The 21442-nt window shown below is 42.6% G+C and overlaps 1 protein-coding gene across 9 annotated transcripts in view; it reads right to left on the reverse strand.

Annotated features, from left to right (window-relative positions):
* Nucleotides 1–21442, reverse strand: part of KCNH7 (potassium voltage-gated channel subfamily H member 7) — a 343750-nt gene that overhangs the window by 133242 nt on the left and 189066 nt on the right. For all 9 annotated transcript variants that reach the window (XM_073305646.1, XM_073305643.1, XM_078847950.1 and 6 more), the window contains exon 3: nt 16380–16535. In XM_073305646.1, the coding sequence (XP_073161747.1) occupies nt 16380–16535 (156 nt within the window). The remainder of the gene's footprint in view (nt 1–16379; nt 16536–21442) is intronic.

Consider the following 21442-nt stretch of genomic DNA (forward strand, 5'->3'; position numbering starts at 1 on the left):
GGATTCTTCTCCCTATACTGCGATCAGATCCAGTACCTCCTGTTCGGTCCATGCTGGAGCTCTTTTGTGATTCTGGGACTCCATGGTCATCTGTGCTGATCAGCTTGCCATGCTGGCCAAACAGGAAATGAAATTCAAAAGTTCCCGGGGCTTTTCCTGTCTACCTGGCCAGTGCATCTGAGTTGAGAGTGCTGTCCAGAGCGGTCACAATGGAGCACTCTGGGATAGCTCCTGGAGGCCAATACCATCGAATTGCGTCCACACTACCCCAAATTTAAGCCAATGAGGTTGATTTTAGCACTACTCCCCTTGTTGGGGAGGAGTACAGAAATAGATTTTAAGAGCCCTTTAAGTTGACAAAACAGGCTTGGTCGTGTGGACGGGTGCAGGGTTAAATCAACCTAATGTTGCTAAATTCAACCTAAACTTGTAGTGTAGACCCGGGCTTAGGAGTGTCTGGTATAGGTGTTACCAAAAGCAAAAGTTCAGTCTCAGAGGTGGGCAAACTTTTTGGCCTGAGGGCTGCATTGGGTTTTGAAAATTGTATGGAGGGCCGGTTAGGGGAGGGGGGCGTGGCCCAGCCCCCACCCTTTATCCACCCCCACCCCCGGGACTCCTGCCTCATCCAACCACCCCTTCTCTCTGTCCCCTGACCGCCCCCGGAACCCCTGCCTGCCCCCGCCCGCCACCCCATCCAACCCCCTCTCCTTCCTGACTGCCCCCCCGGGACCCAGGCTCCCATTCAACCCCCCTGTTCCCTGCCCTCTGACTGCCCTGACCCCTATCCACACCCCTGCCCCCTGACCACCCCCCCAAACTCCCCTGCCCTCTATCCAACCCCCCCCTGCTCCCTACCCCCTTACTGCGCCGCACAGAGCACTGGGTCAGGCTGGGCTCTGCAGGTGCACTGCCCCAGGAGCTCGCTGCTCCACTATGCCACCTGGAGCATTGCGCTCAGGCTGCAGGGAAGGGGGAACAGCGGGGGAGGGGCTCAGGGGCCAGGCAGGAGGGTCCCGCGGGCCGTAGTTTGCCCGCCTCTGGTCTAACTCCTTAACCTTTACACAATGACTTCACCGCTTTAAAAAACCATGATCTATATGATGCAGCATGTGAAGAGAATCCAGACGTATAGCAGCAGGAGGTTTTAATTATCTTACTGTATGTGTGCATATAGCAGTGCCCCAAAAACACTGACTTTGAGTAGAAAAGTTATACCTGTGTTCTTCATATCACAGCTGGTATCTTCAGATCTATGACATGCTGTTGGCTGAATATCTTCTCTATGTCCACTTTGTGTCACATTTGATTTTGATCTTTTACGGTTATTAGACTGCTGCAGCTTCACAGACATTCAGCATACCTTCAATGTGAAGAACTGAGCGAGAAGCCAGGACTGGGCTATAAATCATGTTACTGACCCCTTTAATTTCCTGTATAAGATTCCTGTCAAGTAGGTGAGAAGGTGGGGTATGTGGTGGGTAATAATAGTCTATCCAAAGCCTGTGTTTGGTAATGACTGTGGCTACCCAAATAACACATTTTAAATGGATTTTAAATGTTATGGGAAAATTCTACTCTGATTTATATGGGGCGTAAGTCAGCGCAGAATTAGGCCCCTAAAATTCCTTTCACAATACATATTTTTTTAAGATCTTATCTAGACACAACCATTGCGCTGGTGTAACTTAAATTGGTTTTAAAACTGATTTAATTAAACCAGCACAAAACTTTGTGTACATACTCTTACTTCAGATTAAGATGGGTTTATTTTGGTTACTTTAAACCTGTTCCTAGTCATTTTTAAACTAAATTCCTACTCAACTTAAACTAAATGAATGTAAGCCAGTTGTATACTGATTTGAGTGTCCACACAGCCTTCTAACTAAATTTATTTTCTATTGATTTTAGCATCTTAAAAAGCTCTACAAATATTCCTAGGCCTCCCCAGTACGTATTAATTATTATTAATATAATTATCCATTTTACATATGGAGAAAGCAAGTGAGGCATAGAAAGATTACTAAGTGTTTTTTCCATGGCCCCAAAAATTCCTGGAATGATAACATACTTAAAATTAAACTTAAAATTAACTAATAAAAAGCCACAGTAAAAGAGAAACTCCCTGAAACAAGCCTCTGAAACAAAACTGGGTAAAAATATTTCTAGATCTAGAAACCAGCTTCTGTAAATTTAATGCTAACCTGGTGAGGAGGGCTTTAAACAGGCTTGGTCGTGTGGACGGGTGCAGGGTTAAATCAACCTAATGTTGAATGTTCCCCACCGGGGGAAGGAGACCAAAGCCCTGAGGTAAGTGGGCAAGCGGATACCAGGAGGAAGCAAAGGAGGAACTTCTGTGAGGGGAGGGCTCCTACCTCATACTGAGAATGAGGGGCGATCAGCAGGTTATCTCAAGTGCCTATATACAAATGCACAAAGCCTTGGAAACAAGCAGGGAGAACTGGAGGTCCTGGTGATGTCAAGGAATTATGACGTGATTGGAATAACAGAGACTTGGTGGGATAACTCACATGACTGGAGTACTGTCATGGATGGTTATAAACTGTTTAGGAGGACAGGCAGGGCAGAAAAGGTGGGGGAGTAGCACTATATGTAAGGGAGCAGTATGACTGCTCAGAGCTCCGGTATGAAACTGCAGAAAAACCTGAGTGTCTCTGGATTAAGTTTAGAAGTGTGAGCAACAAGAGTGATGTAGTGGTGGGAGTCTGCTATAGACCACCGGACCAGGGGGATGAGGTGGATGAGGCTTTCTTCCGGCAACTCACAGAAGCTACTAGATCGCACGCCCTGGTTCTCATGGGCGACTTTAATCATCCTGATATCTGCTGCGAAAGCAATACAGCGGTGCATAGACAATCCAGGAAGTTTTTGGAAAATGTAGGGGACAATTTCCTGGTGCAAGTGCTGGAAGAGCCAACTAGGGGGAGAGCTTTTCTTGACCTGCTGCTCACAAACGGGGAAGAATTAGTACGGGAAGCACAAGTGGATGGGAATCTGGGAGGCAGTGACCATGAGTTGGTCGAGTTCAGGATCCTGACACAGGGAAGAAAGGTAAGCAGCAGAATACAGACCCTGGACTTCAGAAAAGCAGACTTCGACTCCCTCAGGGAACTGATGGGTAGGATCCCCTGGGGGAATAACATGAGGGGGGAAGGAGAGCTGGCTGTTTTCAAGGAATCCCTGTTGAGGTTACAGGGACAAACCATTCCGATGTGTCGAAAGAATAGTAAATATGGCAGGCGACCACCTTGGCTTAACGGTGAAATTCTTACGGATCTTAAACATAAAAAAGAAGCTTACAAGAAGTCGAAGATTGGACAAATGACCAGGGAAGAGTATAAAAATATTGCTCGGGCATGTAGGAATGAAATCAGGAGGACCAAATCGCACCTGGAGCTGCAGCTAGCAAGAGATGTTAAGAGTAACAAGAAGGGTTTCTTCAGGTATGTTGGCAACAAGAAGAAAGCCAAGGAAAGTGTGGGCCCCTTACTGAATGAGGGAGGCAACCTAGTGATAGAGGATGTGGAAAAAGCTAATGTACTCAATGCTTTTTTTGCCTCTGTCTTCACGAACAAGGTCAGCTCCCAGACTGCTGCACTGGGCAACACAGCATGGGGAGTAGGTGGCCAGCCCTCTGTGGAGAAAGAAGTGGTTAGGGACTATTTAGAAAAGCTGGACGTGCACAAGTCCATGGGGCCGGATGTGTTGCATCCGAGAGTGCTAAAGGAGTTGGCGGCTGTGATTGCAGAGCCATTGGCCATTATCTTCGAAAACTCGTGGCGAACGGGGGAAGTACCAGATGACTGGAAAAAGGCTAATGTAGTGCCAATCTTTAAAAAAGGGAAGAAGGAGGATCCTGGGAACTACAGGCCAGTCAGCCTCACCTCAGTCCCTGGAAAAATCATGGAGCATGTCCTCAAGGAATCAATTCTGAAGCATTTAGACGGGAGGAAAGTGATCAGGAACAGTCAGCATGGATTCACCAAGGGAAGGTCAGGCCTGACTAATCTAATCACCTTCTATGATGAGATTACTGGTTCTGTGGATGAAGGGAAAGCAGTGGATGTATTGTTTCTTGACTTTAGCAAAGCTTTTGACACGGTCTCCCACAGTATTCTTGTCAGCAAGTTAAAGAAGTATGGGCTGGATGAATGCACTATAAGGTGGGTAGAAAGTTGGCTAGATTGTCGGGCTCAATGGATAGTGATCAATGGCTCCATGTCTAGTTGGCAGCCGGTATCAAGTGGAGTGCCCCAAGGGTCGGTCCTGGGGCCGGTTTTGTTCAATATCTTCATAAATGATCTGGAGGATGGTGTGGATTGCACTCTCAGGAAATTTGCGGATGATACTAAACTAGGAGGAGTGGTAGATACAGTGGCAGGTAGGGATAGGATACAGAGGGACCTAGACAAATTGGAGGATTGGGCCAAAAGAAATCTGATGAGGTTCAACAAGGATAAGTGCAGGGTCCTGCACTTAGGACGGAAGAATCCAATGCACTGCTACAGACTAGGGACCGAATGGCTAGGCAGCAGTTCTGTGGAAAAGGACCTAAGGGTGACAGTGGACGAAAAGCTGGATATGAGTCAACAGTGTGCCCTTGTTGCCAAGGCCAATGACATTTTGGGATGTATAAGTAGGGGCATAGCGAGCAGATCGAGGGACGTGATCGTTCCCCTCTATTCGACATTGGTGAGGCCTCATCTGGAGTACTGTGTCCAGTTTTGGGCCCCACACTATAAGAAGGATGTGGAAAAATTGGAGAGAGTCCAGCGAAGGGCAACAAAAATGATTAGGGGTCTGGAACACATGACTTATGAGGAGAGGCTGAGGGAATTGGGATTGTTTAGTCCGCAGAAGAGAAGAATGAGGGGGGATTTGATAGCTGCTTTCAACTACCTGAGAGGTGGTTCCAAAGAGGATGGTTCTAGACTATTCTCAGTGGTAGAAGAGGACAGGACAAGAAGTAATGGTCTCAAGTTGCAGTGGGGGAGGTTTAGGTTGGATATTAGGAAAAACTTTTTCACTAGGAGGGTGGTGAAACACTGGAATGCGTTACCTAGGGAGGTGGTAGAATCTCCTTCCTTAGAAGTTTTTAAGGTCAGGCTTGACAAAGCCCTGGCTGGGATGATTTAATTGGGGATTGGTCCTGCTTTGAGCAGGGGGTTGGACTAGATGACCTCCTGAGGTCCCTTCCAACCCTGATATTCTATGATTCTATGATTCTAATGCAAGGAATGATCGAGCAGACCTCCTAGAGAAAAATCAGATTGCTTCCCTAAGATTGAAGATATATACATATTTCAAAAGAGAAGGACTCCCCAGAAAAGAGGGTTACATCCAGCAGTATAATAAGTGCCTGCAGAAAAAACTCTCATTTCTGAAGTATACAGCAGTGAGTTGTCTAAGCTGATTAGAAGGTTAAGAAGCAAAACTGTATATGTTAAACGTTTGCACAATAGGAAAGAATTATATACAAACAAAGGCTGCCTTGATTTATTAGTGTACAGGCATTCTTGAACAAAAAGCTTAGTAGAAAACATAAGTAGTCTTACAGACAACAGAAATAAAAGGAGTACTTGTGGCACCTTAGAGACTAACAAATTTATCTGAGCATAAGCTTTCGTGAGCTACAGCTCACTTCATCGGATGCATGCAGTGGAAAATACAGTCATGCATGCATCTGATGAAGTGAGCTGTAGCTCACAAAAGATTATGCTCAAATAAATTTGTTAGTCTCTAAGGTGCCACAAGTCCTCCTTTTCTTTTTGCAGATTCAGACTAACATGGCTGCTACTCTGAAACAGACAGGAGAACATCCCACTTCAGTGCCCATCTGCAAAACACTGCTAATTATGTACTAATACGGTACAGGTATGGTTCCAAAATTCAACATGCCCACAGTATAACCACTGGTCCCCTAACAAAGGGAACTGGTGATGAGTCTTTACAAGGACAAATAAAGAAAAAAGACTAAGTTGAAAGGATTCTATTCACTGCTGCTAGTATCCTTATTTTTCACATTGCTGGTTGCTGAACTTGTTCCTGCATATGTGCTAGAAGCTATTAAACATCACGTGCTAAATGGTCAGTTCTCATAATGGAGAGACGTAAATAGTGGTGTCCCCCACATGTCTGTTCTGGGCCCAGTCCTATTCAATATATTCATAAATGATCTGGAAAAAGGGGTAAACAGTGAGGTGGCAAAATTTGCAGATGATACAAAATTACTGCAGATAGTTAAGTCCCAGGCAGACTGCAAAGAGCTACAAACAGATCTCTCAGAACTGACAGACTGGGCAACAAAATGGCAGATGAAATTTAATGTTGGTAAGTGCAAAGTAATGCACACTGGAAAGCATAATCCCAACTATACATATAAAATGATGGGGTCTAAATTAGCTGTTACCACTCAAGAGAGAGATCTTGGAGTCATTGTGGAGAGTTCTCTGAAAACATCCACTCAATGTGCAGTGGTAGTCAAAAAAGTGAACAGAATGCTGGGAATAATTAAGAAAGGAATAGATAATAGGGCAGAAAATATCATGTTGCTTCTATATAAATCCATGATATGCCCACATCTTGAATACTGTGTGCAGATGTGGTCGCCCCATCTCAAAAAAGATATATCGGAATTGGAAAAGGTTCAGAAAGGGCAACAAAAACTATTAGGGGTATGGAACTGCTTCCATATGAGGAGAGATTAATAAGACTAGGACTTTTCTGCTTGGAAAAGAGACGGCTAAGGGGAAATACGATTGAGGTCTATAAAATCATGACTGGTGTAGGGAAAGTAGATATGAGAAGTAGTAGACAACACTTCCTTAACACAAAAACTAGAGGTCACCAAATGAAATTAATAGACAGCAAGTTTAAAACAAATAAAAGGAAGTATTTCTTCACACAACACACAATCACCCTGTGGAACTCCTTGCCAGAGGATGTTGTGAAGGCCAAAACCATAACAGGGTTCAAAAAAGATCCTGTTTTTTCTGTAGTGGAGCACCTGAAAGCAATGTGCAATCTCTACAGCATAAGACTGTGTATTTTTCTTTTAATATATTAGATCTCAACTGTGTGCAACACTGTGTTAAGAGGACCTTAGAAGGTACAGACAAAATACTGTTTAGCTGTTTTAACATCTAGGTGGCAGCACAGTATAGACCAATCACCTGCAAAGCTATTGGAGGCAATTAGAAGTATAGTTGCTTTCAGGCAAAGGGAAGGAATTTCCAAAATTGCATTTGATATATTTTATGTCAAGTCTTACTTAGGCATCAGAGGATGAGTGACAGTCTGGATGAATTGTCTTGTTTCCTGGGACCTGGCAAAGAACTGCGTTCCCTTTGTTTCCCATTCACTTATTAGCTCTGCCTTCCTGCAGTCTGACTAGGCCACCTATATTTTCTTGTGCGTATAAAAAGACATTATAATACAAGAAAAATCAGTTTAAGGAACCTTACACTTAAAAGGAGCCTCTTAAAATGCTGGTACTCTCTAGTAAACATTAACCCTATCTGTTCCCCACACACCCAACCCGTTTCCCTTTACTGTAAATTCCGTGTGTGTTCCAATTAACATAGCTCATCTATTTGTATCTGGTGCTATACCTTCTATGTAGGGTTATTTGATGAAAGAATAGCTTGCTCTCAGAGAATTTGCTGTTACTTCCAATGTTCGGGCATGACTGAACTTTAAATTAGGTATTCGTATTGAGGAATGGTCCACCACTATAAGTAATAGGAAACAGCCTAAGCATATCCAAAATTAACAAGGTAATATAATTGATTATAGTCCTATTTCATTTCATAGTTCTTATTTTGTTTTCTTTACCCTTTACCTTCTTTTCTCCTAATCCTACTCCTTTGTCATCTGTCTCTTCTAAATTTTAAGGTCCCAGGTTTTCTTTTCTTCAGCTCTGTACCTGCTCTCATCCACCACATCCATCTGGTAGCTTTGTGCAGCTTCAGCAACTGGACCTACCCGGTTCCTAAGAATTCCTTCTGTTTGGGGGGACTTCTTGGGTGGTGAAGCAGCTTCTACACTTCTTAGGCCCAACCATGTAGCAGTGTGGTCAAAGGAAAGTGGTTCACAGCTGGGCAACCCTGTGCTCTGGTGATCTCTGGCTGCCAGAATGGCCACTGAGCCTATGAGCATTCAGGCATCAATTAGAGCAGCCATGTGTATATCTGGTCCCTGGCTGTGCCCAGGATTGTGGGAACATAAAGATGGTCAAAGTATCTTTCCTCCCATATTTTTGCCCTTTGAAATTGCCCACAGGCATTTGGTAACAGAAGGGAGGTGGAGGAAGTTTCAGACTCAGCTGGCAGCTGTAGCAGACCAGGGAGAAGTGCTGGAGAAGCCCCCAGTTCCATCCCACAGATGGAGAGGTGGGTTTTTTTGTAGCAGAAAGGGAAGGGGGCGGGGTGGGGGGGTTCAGACCAATTGGTGTCTGAGGAGAATTGGAGGAGAGGAAGGTGCCCCTCCTTCCAGCCAGCCATAGCAGGCATGTTAGAGTGGACAGGGGTGGGAGTTCCAAACCCAGCTCGGGATTGGGTGGGATTCTAGGGGGAAGACTGGGGGTGGGATCCTCACCACATGGGTAGGGGGTTGAACCGAGGACCAGGGTTGGTGGATCCCAGGGTGGTCTGTCAGTCTACCAAATGGCATGGTTCTTGGGGAAGTAAACACACCTAGTGGTGAAACAGCTGTGTTTGGGGGTGGCAGAGCCAACAGAGAATGAGTTAAAGCAATCAAGGTAATTACTTTCAGAATTGTTGCCATCGCACTACAATGCTTACAAAGTGCAGGGGGTTGTCCAGAGCCAGGACATTTGAACAAATGGATTGCAACGGGAGAGTGACACAGTTGGCTGGGGTGAGTGTGACCAGTGCCAGATGGAGGTTGCAGAGGCAAGGTATGAAAGTGAGTCCCTTCCATCCAATGCTGCATCGGGTCTCTGTAGGGTGGATCTCGGTAGGATTTAGGGAACTTGCCCACTTTTCATCTTGGGGGACCAATGGAGGGGGTAAGGGAGGATGGGGTAGTGGAACTAGCCGAAAGTCTACAAAGGGATCTGGGGTCAGGGATGGAGCTGTGTCAGGGACGTCTTGGATACATACACCTTCTACAGAAGCTAATGGCATTACACAGCTGTTGCAAGCTAATCTTCAGTCATTGCAGCAGCCGGGAACTTCCATGGGTGAGGGGGCCAGAAGTGGTAATAATGGAAACTCAGCATGCGCTCGAGTTTGGCAGACAGGTGATAGTCAGGTGAGGCAGCCTCCTCGCCATGGGGTAGGAGCCCTTGATGGAGTGATTTCTGAGCACCCTACATCTCACCCACTGATAGGGAATGTGAACTCGTGAGGTAGAATTGCCACCCCAGGAGTGGCTGGGGGAAATAGGGCATTGAGGGTGCCCCAATGGTCAATCACGAGTTGGGTGCGCTTGGGTGGCTGACCCTCAATGGGAGTTCCTCTCCTCAGTATCACTAAAGATAAAATTTTGAGAGGTAACTATTTTGACATATTATTACTGTTGCACAGGGAGGTACTGACAGAGAGTAAGCTGGGGGAAAGGAAGCAGGCAATTGAGATGTCCAAGGAAAGCAAGAATGTGGGAAAATTGGGAAGCTGCCCTCCTGACCTATGTGGGTGTTATTGCAGAGGCTTACCCAGGCAGAAGCACAGCATTGTTCAAGTACAACCAGGCGGGCATATAACATGTTTGGGGCCATGGCTTGGTTTCACTGTTTAGCTTGAGGGCAGCAGCACAAACTGGGATCTGGTGGGAAATATAACATCGTACGATGTGGTTAGAGTGGATGACACCACGGGAGCCTGGTTTCCACACTGACAGTGGCCTGTTCATTCTGCAACAAGCCCACCAGAGGCCTGAGGCTTGTACTGATATTTGCTGGGCATTTAATGAAAGCAGGTGCTTTTGTAGCATCTGCAAATTTAAACATGCTTGTGAAATGTGCTTGGGGGGGTCCATACAGCCACAGCAGTCAAGGAAGGCCACAGTGGGGAAAGAGAATGGTGGTTAAGTCAGGTGCCACCTGCAGACCCAGAGAGGTGGAAGCAGGGTATGGGGGCAAAGGCACAGGAAGGGGATGGGGATGAGCTGAAGTTGTGGGGGGGGAGGGGGCTGGACAAGAACACCATGTCCAGTTACGCTGGAAGCGTTAATGGTGCTCCTTTGGAAGTGTCTTGACAAGACAGACGGGGCATATTTGGGTTTACTTTGAGGTTTGGGATCCCTGTTAGGAGGAAAGAAATCATGTGATGTACAAAAGTTTGAAGTCCTTTGTGGGAATGGGTCATACTGTAAAGAAACAGATTAGGGCAGCAGTGCCATTCGATCACATACCTCTATAGAACTGGCTGGTGTCTCACCAAGGCTTGGTCCCTAAGAAAGTGCTGGGTGAATATCGCTTAATTTACCACCTGTCATATCCACATGATAGCTCAGTTAACAATGGCATAGACTCAGCATTTTGTTCTTATGTGCTGTTCCTCCTCTGATGAGGCTGTGTGCGTGATTAGGTCTTGTGGCCGAGGGGCACTGATGGCCAAGTGTGATAGTCAGTCTGCTTTTCGACTGCTGCCAGTGCATCCTTCTGACTTTAACCTTTTGTGTTTCTTTTTCAAAGAACAATTTTATTCTGACAAAGCAATGCCCATGGGATGTGCAATATCCTATTCAGCATTTGAGAAATTTAACACAGTGCTTCACTGGGCAGTGATGTGGGAAGCTGGTTTACGGCAGGTAGTGCATTACTTAGATGACTTATTGTTCACAGGCAGGGCAAATTTTGACCACTGTGTTAGCCTGATAGATGCCTTTCAGGCCTTGGATAAAAAATCGAGGGTAGCCCTAGGGGAGTTAAAAAATGATGTACCTTAAACTGACCTTCCTGGGGATTGAGCTAGACATACTGGTGGGTATATGGTGACTCCCTCAGAAGAAGCTTCAGGAGCTACAGGGCTTGTTTAGAGGAGGAAGAGTGGCCAGGAAAGTTCCACTCTGAGCTGTAATCTATTGTTGGACATCTTATTTTTGCCTGCTGGGTGGTAGCAGTGGGGTGGGCATTCTGTTCCTGGCTTGCAGAGGTGACCAGAGGCATAACTCAACCTCACCATTTTATAAGAGTTACTATTTGAGGGGGTGCCTGGGGGGGCGGGGGGGCAGACGGACAGTTGCTGAGACATTTTAATGGATTGTGGAGGGAGGAATGGATGCCTGAGGCTGATTTAAAGATTCATTTGAATGCTTTGGGAAGTACAGGTTTTGAGGTATTTTACCAAAGCAGGTGGCATACCCAGCAATGGCCCTCCACCTGGATATTCTGGGATAGTGCAGAATATAACATTTCTGGATTTTTCCCCCATTTTGGTTGCAGTGGTCATTTGGGGAATGGAGTTTGCTAATAAAAGGCTGTGTTTCTGGTGTGACATCAGGGCAGTAGTACGTTATCAGTTGCTAGTCCTCCAGATCACGCAGTGTTATGAGTCTGGTGATGGCATTTGTACTACAATGTTTAAGCTTTAACATCTGTTTCTCTTCCAGACATGTGCCTGGAGTTGACAATGGCACAGCAGATGCATTGTCTCATTGTCAGATAGACAGATTTCACAAGCTGGCACCAGGAGCCAGCAAGGAACTCGAACGGATGCTGTGAGCACTATGGAACCCTGGCAGATGTTGGCTGTCAGTATAGCACAGAGACTGGTGGCTCCACAAAGATTTCAGAGTAACCACCGTGTTAGTCTGTATTCGCAAAAAGAAAAGGAGTACTTGTGGCACCGTAGCTCACGAAAGCTTATGCTCAAATAAATTGGTTAGTCTCTACGGTGCCACAAGTCCTCCTTTTCTTTTTTCCACAAAGATTGAAGAGCTATGAGAGACGTGTTAATGATTTTGTGCAATTTCAGGAATGGGAGGGCCTGTCTCCGGTATGGCCCATTACAGAGGAATGGTTGCAGCACTAAATGGTGTCGTTAGTAACCTGGCAACTGGTGTCATCTACCATTTCCACTCGCACATTGGCCCTTATGTTTGTCAGTAGGCTGAATGGTTACCTAGATCCTTGTAGTGGGTTTTTAGTTGGAAGGTTTCCAGTGGGGTGATTTTGAAGCACCGACTCTAGGGAGGATGCATGTCATCTCATCACTGTTAATATGCTTAGGGATCTGGTGTGGATCCTAGAGCCCTTATGTCATTGTGGACAAGAGGTGAGCTTGTTCAAGGCAACTTTTCTGGTAGCATTTTTGGAGCTTTTTGAATCAGCAAACTAGTACCTGGGTCCTGTAGGGACTCTTTTGGCAGGGATTTGGAATTGGGGTTATACAATGGGAGGGGCAATTGGTGGTAATAATCTTGAGGTGGTCAATGATGGATCAAGGAGGCCAGGGTGAACCATTATTTTACAGGAGGGTGGTGAGCCTGGGATCTGCCCTTTGGAGGCTGTGAGGGCATACATGGCAATAAGACCAGCAAGGGATGGGCTCTCTTGATTCACAGTTAAGGGGGAGTCCTCTCACAATCTACCCCTTTGTTACAGTTTTAAGACAGGGACTGACAAGGCTGGGGCTTCCTGCACATGAATTTGGCTCTTACTCATTCAGGATTGGGGTGGCATCTGCAGTTTGCAGCTGGGTCTGGGGACAAGTGCAATTCAGGCAAATGGGTGTTGGCATTCTGAAGCACACAGTATGTACATGAGACCTCAGGTGGGGCATCAGAACACTTCCAAGTATACGTGCTGATGTATTAAAGACAGATAACAGGAACTGATGGCCAGAAATTTTTTTGGGGGAAGGACACTTCTTTTCTTACTACCACTCTATTCCCCCCCCCACTACCAATGTTACCTTTATAGCTACACTGGGGGAAAATTCAACCATCCTGTTTTATTATGATAATAAAAAATTGCGTTTGAAAACTAATAGTAAAGCAAAGATATTCAAAACACCTAAAGACATACCCTGCATAAAATGGACACAGAATAGTATTAGAGGCTAGCAGACATAATTTGTATCACTATTACTATACCTCCTGATGGGATTTTAATGGTAATATTTCTAGAAAAGTACAACTGTCTGTTGAATGTACTATATGAAAAACAAAGGAAAAATACAGCTTGGACTGTTTGTTTTTAAAAGGAGGAAGAGTAAAGGAAATATTTTTCATAAATATTGTAAAAAAATTGCAATACATTATAAGCAGGCCCCATTATAGGCATTCTGCTAGTTTTAAATGATGGGCAATAATCTCTCCACAGTAATACCCAAACAACACTATTGATTTCAGTGGGGTTGTACAAGTGTAACAGAGGGAAGAATTTAGTCCATTCTGTGCACTTACATCCAATTATTGTATTACCCACAAAACGTTCTTCCTCAAATCTTAATGAAGACATTATTTCAGGGTGCATCTCACAAAACAGGGATTGAAATCTCTCTTGCATTTGAAACGACTTGCAGGTACTATAGCAATGTCATGCTTTCTGTACTTTTTAACCACAACATAATGCATGGCAGACAATGGGTGAGGTTCGGGGCTGGCTTTCCAAGAGGTGCAGCACAGAGGGCACAGCCTAGGGGGAGGGATCAAAGGTAGCTTTAATCAGGAGCAATCCAGAATTGCAGTAGCGCTGTGCACTACAGTCCCTCTCATTCCCTGCACTGCGGCTTGCAGGGGTGGGGAAGCAGCATAGGACCACTTAGTCACTCCTATGCTGTACTTAGACTGGGGGAGATCTCCCCTGGGCACTTGCAATGATGTTCTGGCCCCCCCTTGCCTTCTATCCAGAAAGAGTTGGGCAGGTTATTTTCCAGTCAGAGGGCTGAGGTTCCAAGTCCCTTTATCACATTAAGTGTAATGCTAAAGGCAATTTTACAAGTGTTAATGGACCAACCAGACTATGGGGACAATAATAATGCTCACTGCCAGAACATGTTCTAGCTCACTAAGAGCAGGTACTAGCTCTGGGGAATCTGTCAGTAAGAGCTGAATGTGTAAGAGGAAATTTTCAGGGAATGACTGCATGAAGTGAAGGTGAGCAAATTTATGCAGGTTCTGCAGAAAATGGGCCATGAAAGCTACACAGTAGAGCTCTACCAGAACCAGAGTTTTTATTTTGGGAAATGGTGCAATTTCAAATTTCTTCGGCTCCATAAAGAAACAAACAAACAAAAAATTCAAAGTATTTCAATATATATCATTTGAATTTCAACTTTTTTTTCGTTTTATATATCATTTTATAATATAAATTGAAAAAAAGAAGTCATTTTGAAAGAAAAAATTGAAACAGTCTGTTCCAAAAAGGTTGACATGGAATATTCTGACATTACCAAAACTTTTGTTTTCAATTTTCATTTTGAAATGAATTTTCATTAAAGGTGAGGCATTTCCATGAAATGTTTCACTTTTGAGGAATCAGGATTTTCCAACAGAGAAACATTCCACTGGAAAATTTCTGACCAGCTCTATTACATAGAGAGAAGTTTCCTCCAACTCTCCAGATGCTGGATCCCTGCTACATGCATAAGCTCAGCTTCATAGGGTAGTGGCCTGGATAGAAGGGAGAGGAATAGGGAGCAATCATTCTATTGCAGCATATTCCACTCTCGAAAAGGCATAACTGGTAGCCGATGCTTCTGAGCAGCAGCACTCTTTATTACATATTGTGTGTTCCCTAGTCAGAGGGGTCACAAGATCACTGCTGTGGTGGAGTATCCATAATGCTGGATCAAGGAGTGGGTATAAAGTGGGGGCAATAGGGAACACCAAGCAGGGCTTCAGATTTGCCATGTCTTTATTATCTTTTGTTAAGGATATCTTATCTGCATGCACCAGGCTGGTGATACTGAAGGAGGATGGTGTGGAACCGTGGCTCCTCAAGTACCTTTGTGTGCATTTCCATTTGGGAAGGGGAGCATAGAGCTCCCCAAAAGACAATAATAATTGAGTAGTAGAAACAAAGGGTTTTGTTGTTGTTTTACTAGAACCCCCCTTTTCAGTCACGTAATACACTCTCCCTGAGGAATAGCAACTACATTCATTTATCCAACACTGGTTCAGGCTGAAATACTCTGCCAGAAAAATACATTAAAACTGCTGTAAAGTAAAACATGTCGTCATGCATATAGCCCAGTGCTGTTTCAGCAATACATTGAGTTGCCAGATATGAACCCTAACTGTGGAACTGATTGGGACTCTGATTTCTTAGCCTATAAAGGTTTGGACTAACAATATTCATGGACTCCTAGGAGTTAGAGAGACTAAAAACCTATTAGATTATCCATTGCATCTTTCTATTTGAGCAGGTTTGCTCTCTACAGTGTATCTCCTATTGCTTTGAAGTCTGGTTTTAAATGTGTCAAGCAATGGGGATTCCATTGCCTCCTTTGCACTGCCATTTCACAGTCTAATAGCCCTCACCGTTAGGAATAAACAAATGATTCCCAATGAATACTTTCATTTGATGAACTTAACCTCTTTTTTTTGTGTTCACAGGCAATCTGCAAGTGGTTCATGATTTCTCATATGTATTTGATGTAGATCTTTAAAATGTTTTCTTCATAGATTGTTTTTATCTCCTGAGTAGATAAGCATGCAGGTACTTCTGATTTGAATACGTGTGCATGCAAATTTAAAATTTAATTTCTGGGAATACTTGTGCATTCAGCTATTAAATTAACTTTCCATGAATATTTCCATAAAATTCAAATGTTTGCAAATGAAAACATAAAAGGCACATGAGAATGGCCAATGTAAATTAATGTAGGGTTTTATCCTTGTACCACCAAAATCAACGGGTGAGTTACCATCAACTTCACTGGGCACAAAATCAAGCCCTTAAAGATTTGAATGAATATTAATGGATTTTTTTTTGGCATTACACACTCAGCTCTCGTTAGGAAGTGTCTCCTGAGATTTAGTTTAAATTTGCCTAGATTTATGGTAGGGTACCGACTCTTAATAGAAGTAGGATATTTGGGGATAACATGGTTTTGGTCGGGTTTGTTTTTCAACTTTAGTTCATATTTTTAATCACTTTTTGCTGAAATGTGTCAAACTGAAATACATTATTTTAGAAATAAGTCAAATTTGACACGCTTGTAGTGGAAACCTGTAACTAAAAAGTTACTTATGTTAAAATTCTACCACAGTTATAGGAGCGGTAAGTATTGTCAAGAGTAGCAAATTCTCTTTGCAATTAGGTCTATTGATATATTTTTAATTCATAATATCTGAAATTATAACGTGGATGAAACTGTTCTGCAATGAAAATAACAGCAATATATGATCGCTTTCTCTCCCCTTCCCTCCTCCACTCACCCCCCACTTACGGTTTACAAGTCTGGCTGGCAATATCGGGTTGAACTTCTCAATAGACTCCGCATTCTCATCATCTGTTACATACTCAAAGTTAATAATAAACATCATAGCTACTCCTTCTTGATTTTTCACTGGGATTATGTGGGTGTTGCAAATGAAGGTGGACCCTAAGAAGGGAGAAAAAGAAAGGAAGTTTATGTAAGTCAAAGAAATCTGCATAGTTTCTTTTTTTCTTTCACCAATAACTCCAGTAATGTCAAAAATTCCGCAGATTGTTTCTTTTGCTCACCAGACACATGAAGCATTTTTTATTTAAATAAGACCATTTTTGGCACAGAGGAAATGTAAGTGTCTTCTAATTGCTTATCACGTTAACTTGTTCCAAAAGACTTCTCAGGTAAGTCGCCACTTTCTTTTGGTGCACTGGTTTTTATTCACTGGAAATGCTTTGAATATAAACACACAGCATCACATTGTGGAGGTATTCAGTATCAAATGCCACAGGCAAGCTACCCCATCAACCACAATGCTTATTGGAGAACACAAAGCCACATTCACTTCCTAAATGTCAGGGGTTCTTGAAGCTTTTTGGTTTGGTTACAATAGAGAAAATCACTCATTAAACATTTATGTGTATAAATATATAGCCATTCTTATTTTTGTTCTTATTATTTTGGGGTCTGCACAATGGCATTTTGATTTTTGCATTAAAAATGATGTTAATGGAAACAAGTCCTTTGTTTTAAACTTGATCATACTAACTGGTGATTCACATTCTATCATCAAACACATTTCCAAACCTTAATAGCCAAGATTTTCTAACTTGAGTAACTGATGTTAGGCACCCAATCCATGGTGACAGACCTAATTTAAGTGGCCTGAATTTCAGAGGTGCTGACCACCACAACTCTTACTGAAGTCAACAGGAGGTATGATTGCTTAGCACTTCTGAAATTCAAGGCCCTTTTACATATGTGCCTTAGTAGGGATTTAAAAGTTTTGTCCTATGTTCATCATTATAATTTTCCTTGGAAAACTGATATTTGACAAAGTCATTAGCTTCTCTCTGATTCCTGGTGTTACATTAGTGGAATGCACTGATTCGAACAATAATGTGATTGCTGTAAGAAATAAGATAATATTCTCCTAAAAGCTTCACACAAATACAACTGTGAGCAAGTGTCTTCCCAAGATGAGCAGGAACATCATCTGTAAGTGATCCATTTGAATGTAATAATCACCGACATTTGACAGGCAGTGTAATTTTTTAAGGACAGATCCTGATCTGGGTCCCACCACAATAAATCAGAAGTATCTCCACTGAAAAAAGAAATACTCAAGATTTACACCATTGTAACTGAAATCAGAACCTGGCCCCTAGTAGTTAATGTAACATTTGCTGTAATGTGGTATTTAAGGCAGCTGGAGCTACGGATAAAAATGGACATGCTGCCCCTTCAAGTTTTGCAGCTGTACCTTCAATCCATTTAATAAAACAGTTAAGCTGTGGCACTTGCCACAGTTTCCATAGTAACAAAGGGGATGACTTTAGTAAACAGAAAATAAGCAATTTAAGACTGTTCCATGAGAGCTATAAATAGAAGTGCTGCGGGCCAAGCATTGCAACATAGACTGGTTAAACAGAGAGTCTGAAGAGAGGCTAGAAATAACCGTTATGTTTTCAGCTAATTAACCAAAATACATATTGACTTTTAACACTTAAAATGACATTTTTTGATTCATTTGGAAAGACATTGTTACTTTCCATCCGTAGCTTGTTATTTTGAATTTTTCAGCATGTGGATTCTGTTGTGACATACAGATTTACTAATCAAGTGATGATCCTGCAACCTGCCACTTCCAGCCTCTCATGGAAAAATCAAAGGGCAGGAGATTGTCTTGGATTGAAACTCACATGTCTTGAAACTCACGTGGATTTGAAGAATGTTGAACTCCAGTGGATCAAATGTTTATGGTTTTGGGAAACAAGGGTGACAGTGACCAACAGAGTTGACAAAACACATGCTCAAGGCTACCTTTGCACTCAAGGGAGTTTTAGCTTTTAACATGTCTTCCCACAGCACGAAGTATTAATGCTATTTCACATTTACAGAGAACATTTCACTCCCAAGCATGTACAAATGATATGTACACCATAGGTAGTGATTCACCTCTGAGGAGAAATACAGCACAAGAACATGACAGAAATTGAATAATACTGTAGCCAAAGGAAATTGCAGGGAGAATTTAGGAACACAAAGAGGGAGAGATCCTTAGCTGGTGTAAATCAACATAGCTCCAATGAAGTTGATGGAGCTATATCATTTACACAACAGAGTATTTGGTCAAATGAATTTAACCAGGCTAGAATTTGTCCAACACATCAGGGCTTTTAATAAGTGCCGGGAGATATTTAATGACTACAAGTGATCAGAGTCTGCATTTTACATCTCATCCAAGAGATAGCACCTGAAGCAGCACTCCACCTTTAAGGGAAAGGTGCCAGCTAACAAATTCCCTAACACTGCTTCCTGTACCATCTAGGTGTTGCTTCAAGGCAGGGTCTTGCATAGTCTATGATTCCACTGGAATATACACGTGTTGCCAGTTTGGTTGTGTTTAAACCTTATAATGTGAACCAAATATACGGCAATACCATGTTCTCTGCCTGAGTCTGCAGACAGCCTGAAAGATGAGCTCTGAGAGGTGTGAACTACCTCCATTCATCTAAGTAGGGAGTTAACTCTGAAAGCTAAGGAAAACAATGTGGAAAATTAAATGTCTAAATAGTTCATGGATGATCATTTTAGTGGAAATATCCAGGTAATATGCTTATCCCACAATTCCACTCTACCTCTCAAGCCTTTTTGAGTACCAGACTCTATCTCTGCCCTTCACCCAGCTGTCAAAACATCTAGCTAACCTGTGACAGCTTCTACAATGCAACTAAGTGTGATCGATACAAAAATTAGCAGCACATTGAAAACTGAAATGTGGGGACAGCCTAAACTAAACTGAAGTTAATATCAAAATAAATATGACAGAGATTATTGTATTGATTGTACTATCACCAAAAACGTCCATTCTCTAATTTAAATAAAGTTGCCTCAGAATTTACACTCTGTTGTACTAGACTACTACAGGAAATCTTAAAGTAGAATTTCGACCCAGTTTGCTGATCCTTAGTGAAGGCCTTGCTTCCAGAGCCACCTCACCAAACCAAACCCCTTCTAGTTCATTTGGTCTGACAGCCTCAGAGCACAAGGGGCTACGGTACCAACTAAGCAGCATAATTCACATTTAAGTAACATTTTGTTATGATGTCAATATCACAAAAGCTAGATTATTTGTATCCAAATGAAAATAAGTAATGTAAGAATAAGACAAAAGGCAGCTGTGACTATAAAACACCAGAGTAAAGAGATAAATACTTGTTGGGGAAAAAAGTAGCTGATTCTCTAATGAAGCTGACAGTAATGAAGGAAGTAATAAGTAACTTGTTTGTAAACAATATTATCCAATATTTGCACTCTTAGTCATTCAATTACTTGTCATGGCACTCAGCATGATTTCCGTGTTTGTCCTCTTTATTGAAACATTCTGAAAGTAGGAAATGCCTCTGATGAGCAATACAAATTTTAATGAAGTTTCTGGAATTTGCAATTCTTATCTGTAGCCACTGAGAAAGCAAAAGATGTGTAATCAGAATAATTATTAAAATTACACCTTTATTAACAAATTGATTAAATATCCAAGTGGTATTGGAAATTAGATTAGTGTGCTGAAAGACCAAAGCTTCATGTCTCAGCTTTTAAAAGAATATTATTGAGGAATTGTCATGAAATATAAACATTTACTTTACCATTGAAAACAATTCAAATATATAGTTAAAATTATTACTGTGATGGACGCTATATGAGTAGATTGAGAGACACTGGAGAAAAGTTGGAAATTTCCTTGGCAGTATGAATTCCATGTTTAGAAAAGCTCTTTCTAAACAGTAGCCCAATGTCTCCTTCTGCTTATTCCTGAATTTAAGGCAAAATCATGGGTGTATGACCTTGTATTGAAATCAGCCCACACTCTGCTGTGGAAATTAATTTGATGTTAGAAATCCAGCATTATGATTTCACAACAGGATCCTAGGGAGAACATGGGCTAGGATGGAGCAATCCCTTGCTGAAATACTGTGACCCAGAAACCCCTTAGCAAAAGGTCCCATGTTCTTTGCAAATAAGTCTGACCTCAAACCTAACAAACTCACATTGCCAAACATGTCTGACAGAATATTTATCCATAAAGAGTAACATATAAGATATCTACCAAAAGCTCATCAATTCTACAGATTCAGAATCACCGTGAGATATATATAGGGGTTTGTAGAGCTGAGCAAATCATTGATGTTTTGGCTTAATGGACCAACCAAATAAAGAAAAAAAATCATTTGGGGTCAAACGAAACTGTTCGGCTTTCTGGCTTGTTTAATTGTTTGTGTGGTTTTTATTCCCCTCTCCCCCCTCCCTTTTTTTTAAATCTAGCTGCATTTCTAAAGGGAACATCCTTTTGCAATGAAAAATCAAAACACTTCCGTACAAGAATGTCAGAAAGAAACATTTTGACTTTTTCTAAATTTTTTTCAGCTGAAACTAGGCACCAAATTTGACCTGACTCCACAAATAGTTTCAGTCGCCCTGAAGCTGCATTTTCCAGCTAATAAATGATTGTCCAAAAAATGTCGCCCAGCTCTGTTTGTATTGTGCCGCCTGTGTTTGCATGGCAATGTGTCCATACACCAACTACACCCGCTCCAATGCCTTCAAACACAGAGAGGAGCTATGACGCCCTCCTGCTGCAGCTGCTGTGGCCTTCAACCCCTGGAAAACCCAGAGTGGCTGCTGTCCAATCCACACAGCTGCTCCTTCCTGGCCTGAAGGTGCTGATGAGAGATGTGCAGGGAAGGAGCAAATGGAAAGAGCAAACATAGGGGAGAGTAAATGGGCTGTCTGTGAGAGAGAGGAGGCAGACACTGCTGTAGTGTTAGACAAATCATTTTCAGAATCAGCTTCATCTTTAT

This window comes from Lepidochelys kempii, chromosome 11 (assembly GCF_965140285.1).
Source record: "Lepidochelys kempii isolate rLepKem1 chromosome 11, rLepKem1.hap1, whole genome shotgun sequence".
NCBI lineage: Eukaryota > Metazoa > Chordata > Testudines > Cheloniidae > Lepidochelys > Lepidochelys kempii.